The following is a 6,216-nucleotide window of genomic DNA, read 5'->3' as shown; positions in this document are numbered from 1 at the left end:
CATGCACTTCTCCTGCTGTTTCATGAACATCACTAGCTGATCCCAAATTTGTACAGTACCATAACATTGTTTTTTACGAAAAAATAATGAGGTATATTTTACGCTAACATTTTCTGTTAACATGGGAGACGGCTAAAGAGAATTTTATATTTATTAGTAAGTACCTAGTCTGCTAGACCCCTAAAACTTCGATCATCGATGCAAAAATGTGTGCTAAAGCCGTAAGTATATAGCTTACTAGCTTTTGCCCGCGACTTCGTTCGCGTGGACTTCAGGTTCGTCCCGTCTTCTAGTAATAAGTAAGAAATACGGTAACTAAGCACTGCAGAGCCCTAATCATAGGCCTATAGGTAGCTACTGCAGTATGCTCCTATAAACTACATTTAACGATCTTTTTCCTTCAGCATAAACATGCAGATTCTTCGCTTTGGAAACACGTGAGCAAGCCACATAGAGCTGACCGTGAGAAAAACATGGCGTGCCCAAATGTAGGCCTGCTACCTTCAAGGTTTGACCCTGCGATTTGTTGATCGTCATTGAAAATGCGACTTTTAATGGGAACTGCAGGCGTTTAAAATTGAATGGCAAGTTGTTGGGTATGATTGGGATGCGCGGTATAAGAACATTGTCTCCCTTGGCTTCTCCAGTTAAAATTGTAGCCTTCACTATATGCCTTCCTAATTCGGTAACTCGCAACCGAGTACCGTTGCATAATCTTGGCGCATCCAGGTTACGCATTAACAAAACGGGTACACCTACCTTTAATTCCAACTTGTGTGATGGCACCCCGGACAACTCTAAAGAGTTTAGGAACTCTACGGGATAACTTGTAGTGTCATCGGATGACATAACTGTGTCAATGGAATTATACACTGATGTTTCGCTGTTTATTTCGGCCAAGATTTTTTTATTTATTTTCGCAACAGTCTCATTTTTTGGTGCCAATATGGTTCTTTCATACAACCAATTTTCGTCAAGAATATTTTGTTGCAGATTCGGAAAAACTTGTTCAATAAGTTCGTTTTCTGTCTCCACAGCATGACAAAATTGCTGTGTAAAAAGAACCATACCTTCTTGGTCGGTGTTTAGGTGGCCTTCACCAATTTCTAGCAGTTTTTGAGCATATGCTCCTGATTCGACATCGCTGAATAACTGGACTCGCATGTTAGTGGTAAGATAAAGCTTTTCATCTTTAGACCACAGATATGAGGCTTTTAGACATGCGTTAATTTCATCTGCTGCAGTGCCTCTCTCGATAACAGGTAAAGTCTGTCTAAAATCCCCTGCCAATAACACTACCACACCACCCATTAACTTTCGATTGCTGTGAATATCTTGTAGACAGCGATCAAGCGCCTCAATGGCGCGTTTGTGTGACATAGTGCACTCGTCCCACACGATCAGCATACATTGTTGCAAGAGGGCGCCACGGGCACTGCTCTTACTGATGTTGCACGTTGGGGTTTCTTCGCTCACCAGATTAAGAGGTAATTTAAAAACCGAATGTGCCGTTCATCCACCGCTCAGCAATGTTGCGGCGATCCCAGAGGAAGCCACCGCTAATGCAACTTTACGGTCCTTACGAATTTTTGCTAGAAGCAAATTAAGCAAAAATGTTTTACCTGTACCGCCCGGGGCGTCAAGAAAGAAAAGGCCGCCTTTGTCAAGCTCAACTCGTTGTAATATTTTGTTATAAATGTTTTTTTGTTCGGGTAGCAGGCGTGGTTCAGTTTCGCTGACCTGAGCGTCTAATAAAGCAATATCGTAGCTTAGCTCTTTGATCAAATCGGTCGACAACTCTCCTCGACGCTCTGGTGTAGGCATACCGAAGTCAGACAATTTCTTACCGGAAATCGTTATTATTTTGTCCTCTATATGTCTCAGTGCTTCATTGAAACATAGATCATTGTTGACTTGATCCATCCTTTCAAATCTATGCAAGATATCCTCCGATAATGCAGATTTATACTTATCCCATAGTTGAAGAGGATTGGATAAACCGCAAGTGCATATCAATATTGCAAATAGTTCTCTTATTTGCGAAGGAGAGCGACACAGCACTGCCTCTTCCATTGTGGCATCCCAGTGGTTGTCATCTTCCAACAACCCCAACTTCTCACACGCTTGTCGAAAAGTTTCAAGTTCTTGGCCGTCAACTGTTTTTAGATCCAAAAAGCTAGTGGGGCCCTGTACTACATTCAGCAGCATTCGCAAACAGTAACATTCGAAGTTACTAACATGCACTGTGTAAATGCGCCCAAGAGCATCTCCTGCCTTCACACCTGGCCAGCCGTCGACAGGTGTGCCTTGTAAACGACGTTTCCATTCTTTCGACGACACGTTCCATGTATAGTAGCGGGGTACGTCAACATAAAGTAATGTTTTTGCAAATGCGTCATTTTGGCAAAGCAGGAAAAATGCAGTTAGTGTCGTCTTAGGTGGTGCGGCCATTCTCTCTCTAAAATTGTTTTCAGTGAAGTAAATCCGCTGACCATTAGGCAGATGAACCGCAAGGTGAGTGACTGTTGGGTGTCTTTCATGCAGAGGCAGACCCAAGATCCGCCACGCTGCTTCGTTACTACTAACATATCTACCGGCTCGATACGTTTGCACCTCATCTCTCGGGTCAATATTAACATTCCCTTGCTGTCGAATGTTAAAAATAGCCTGGTCGCTGCCTTTGTTTATATATTTACAAATATATTTTATCGCCTGTACCGTATTGCAGAACTCTACATTTATGTGACAGTTATAAATTTTAGACAGAAGAGGAGAATATGGGACAATCCAGCTATTGTCAACCAATACTTCCTGTGTTCCACCTCGGGTTTTTAGAGTTATCGTACGGCCGCCATCTCCTGGTGTTCTACGCCTGTACAAAGGATAGCCTTTGTCGTTAGTTTGAGTATCTTTTAAAAGCGCCCTTGGATACTTTTTGGTGCATTTTCCTTCTTTCATGCATGGTGATGACGGATTTAGTGCACCACAGGGACCGTGAATCATATTTTTGGTTACAGTATCGTAGAGTTTTCGATCACTTTCTGGATTTGGTATCTCCGCACTTATGACTTCATCAATTTGGTTGGGGCGTAATTTTTCCGTCAACCACAGCAGTAAGTGCACGTGAGGCAGACCTCTTTTTTGCCACTCGATCGAGTACATGAAACACTTCATATCTCCAAATATTTTACCTTTTGTAAGTAGAGCAACCAATTTTTGTACTTTTATTTTAAATAACCTGGCTGTTAAGTCATGTCTGTCTGTTGCATTTTGTCCTGGAATGAGCTCTTTAGTAATTTCTGGCCAAGCGGGATTACATGTCATTGTAATAAACAGGTCAGGCCTCCCGTAGTTACGCACGTATGTGAACGCATCCTGCGTGTACTCATGAAGATATCTCGGGCTATTTACAAATGACGATGGGAGTATTACCAATTGACCCAAATTGTTTGGATCTAAATCCGCATCATTCCTGACCGCGTCTTGTAAATGTATATAGTTTTCTGCTCGCAGTTTTGTTTGGTTTAAAGCAATAAACCTTAAGCGCTCACTCTCCACTTTGACATACATGTCCACCAAAAACTGAAGAAAGAGAAGCCTACATCGAAGCAATAAATTAAAATTGTTGCGACGTACCATCATATGATACGCATAAAAGTCTTTGCACGACACTTTTTTGTTCGGTATAGGCTGTTTTGTAACTGGGTTTGTCTGAGGAATATCAAAACTGTACCCCTCTTGTCCTTTCCAAAAAATTATCGGGTACTCGAGAGCATCATAAAATCTATGAGTGTCCGGAACTCTAGTAAGCCGGCCATCGTGCGCCTGAATAACAATGTCCCGAGACGCAGTTTGTTCAGTACTAACTACTACGGCAGCTATTTCGTTTGTGGTCGGGGCATTGAATCGTCTTTCGTGTTCACCACGTGGTACACGATCTGGGTGTATCACGACCTTGTAATTATCGCTAGTCACTCTATCTTTAGCCATTTTAAATTCATGCACTAAAACGTTGTGATCATGTAGAACTTTTTGTATTTTTTGAACTGTGTTTCTTTCCACACCTGGTACGTACTCAGAACGCCTATCAACTTGTGCTTCCTCATCACCCATGAAATAAACTTGCAAAAATTTTGGTTGCGTATTAGCAGCAGGAAGCAAAGAGCCAATTGTGTGGTATATTTGCCCTTGGATTGTAAAAGTCGGGCAAAATCCTGGCATCGACACAATGTTATCAGCTCCAAAAGATGTCATATGGAAGCATGTATTGTATTTTCTTATGTTTTTTAAAAAACGGCGAGACTCATCTGTTTCATTTGAAAAAAGTTCTTTAAGAGGTTCAACAGGCTCGTCTATTGAAGGAAGAACTACTTTTCCTCCCGAACAACACATGCCTGCAGCTTCCTCTTTCCATTTAAGAGCACCGCAAAATCTGCATTCTTTATTCATCGCTTCTATTTTTATAAGCTTGTGGCTTTCGTAATCAAGAGTTTCATCGTACTCAAATGCAGCTTTATCGAATACTCCCCACGCGTTTCTTGTAAATATTAATCGTCGCTGTTGTGCCCTTTCAGCAACAGCGCGTCTGCGAGCTTCAGCAGCTTCAACAGTTTCAGTAGCTCTTTGGGACCCTATGTAATTCGCTTGCTGAAGACGCCGAGCTTGAGACTGTTCGGGTGTCTCAGACGCCCGTTGAGATGCCAGATATTCAGCGTTCTGTTGACGTCGAGCTTGAGACTGTTCGGGTGTCTCCGCAGCCCGTTGAGATGCTAGATACTCAGCATGCTGTCGACGTCGATCCTGGGACTGTTCGGGTGTCTCAGAAGCCCGTTGAGATGCCAGATATTCAGCGTTCTGTTGACGTCGAGCTTGAGACTGTTCGGGTGTCTCTGCAGCCCGTTGAGATGCTAGATACTCAGCATGCTGTCGACGTCTATCTTGGGACTGCTCTGGTGTCTCAGCAGCTCTTTGAGCTGCCTCACGCTCTGCTTGTTTAAGCCTTCGCAGTTCGGCTTGTGGAAACGTCTCGTTAAGTCTAGCTACTTTCATAGTTCGAGCTTTATTAGAGCTTTGGGAAAGATTAGACTTACGCTTTCGCGGCATAATTCTTAAGTACGTGTTGTTTCTATACTTCCAAAAAATACAGTACGGTAGTTATTGTTATGATTGTACTTTAATGCAATCCTTGCCTATTTAATTAACCTATCTATATAGTAATTCAATTATCAATGAAGTAATTCGTTATAATTAACCTATTTATATAATTTGTTATAATTAACGGTAAATAACCTATCTATATAGTAATTGAATTATCAATGAAGTAATTTGTTAAAATTAACCTATTTATATAATTTGTTATAATTAACTGTAAGTAACCTATCTATATAGTAATTGAATTATCAATGAAGTAATTCGTAAAATCATCAAATAAAACTTAGCGCAGTTTTTTACAATAAATTCTTTATCAAGATTACAAAAAAAAACTTATTCTTTAAAATTAACTCTAAAAAGTATTTTAGGTGGAATTTTCTGAAAAAAAAGCTGGTAGTTTTTAAATTTTTATTTCGCTGTAGATTTATTTGTTTCTTTTCTTTATTTTAAATTACTTGTCAGTATGTCAACGCTTGAAATTGATAAATTGCCTAAATTTTGCTTACTTTTTACCAAAGAACCTTAGTAGAACAAAAATTCGCAAAACGGACACAACCGTCAACGACGTCTGCCCTCACGCGTCTGCCCGCGTTCGGGTCGCGCATTCAGCGATGAGCCACTTCTTCCCCACCGCACCTACCCCGCTCCCCCCACGCCCCGTTCGCCTGGCGTCGCTGCCGGTATTTATCACCGAAACTGTATTTATCGCCGAAATTGCTATGACTCTGCATTTTAAATCTGTGATATCTTCGAAAATATTTATTTAATTTACATGCTGTAAAAAGCCATATTGATCTTTATTAAATGCACAATGTATTTAAGATACTTAATTGGATAAGGATTAATACTGTATTGCTTAAAATCGCTTCGTAAATAAGCCATTATTTCTCGTACAAATTAAAGGATAAAAAATGGTTATTATGGGTTATTCCTAAGAGATAAACATATACCATCACGGACTTTTTTGTAGACCTTTTTAAGTTGTACAATACTGTAGTAAATTGTTTTGATCTATCTTGTAGGATTCAGTCAGCGTTTGCAATGTAAGCGCAAAAAATGTGTTTT

The 6,216-nt window shown here is 40.6% G+C and overlaps 2 protein-coding genes across 2 annotated transcripts; both read right to left on the bottom strand.

The window, feature by feature from the left end:
- Positions 1 to 354: 354 nt before the first annotated feature.
- Positions 355 to 1,380, bottom strand: LOC140757130 (ATP-dependent DNA helicase pif1-like). Its single transcript, XM_073092665.1, has one exon. It carries the CDS (start codon positions 1,378 to 1,380, stop codon positions 355 to 357), a length of 1,026 nt encoding a protein of 341 aa, XP_072948766.1.
- Positions 1,381 to 1,512: 132 nt separating this feature from the next.
- On the bottom strand, positions 1,513 to 5,049 carry LOC140757129 (uncharacterized). Its single transcript, XM_073092664.1, has one exon. It carries the CDS (start codon positions 5,047 to 5,049, stop codon positions 1,513 to 1,515), a length of 3,537 nt encoding a protein of 1,178 aa, XP_072948765.1.
- Positions 5,050 to 6,216: the final 1,167 nt, after the last annotated feature.

Source organism: Epargyreus clarus, unplaced genomic scaffold, assembly GCF_041222505.1.
Source record: "Epargyreus clarus isolate Ecla_fem2 unplaced genomic scaffold, WU_Ecla_fem_2.2 ptg000004l, whole genome shotgun sequence".
In the NCBI taxonomy this organism is placed as follows: domain Eukaryota; kingdom Metazoa; phylum Arthropoda; class Insecta; order Lepidoptera; family Hesperiidae; genus Epargyreus; species Epargyreus clarus.
The sequence above is the reverse complement of the archived record's forward strand: the minus strand, read 5'-3'. Positions and strand labels throughout refer to the sequence as shown.

What these genes read in the sequence shown, in the direction of transcription:
- LOC140757130 (XM_073092665.1), bottom strand. Translation starts at nt 1,380, where the DNA reads ATGTCACACAAACGCGCCATTGAGGCGCTTGATCGCTGTCTACAAGAT.
- LOC140757129 (XM_073092664.1), bottom strand. Translation starts at nt 5,049, where the DNA reads ATGAAAGTAGCTAGACTTAACGAGACGTTTCCACAAGCCGAACTGCGA.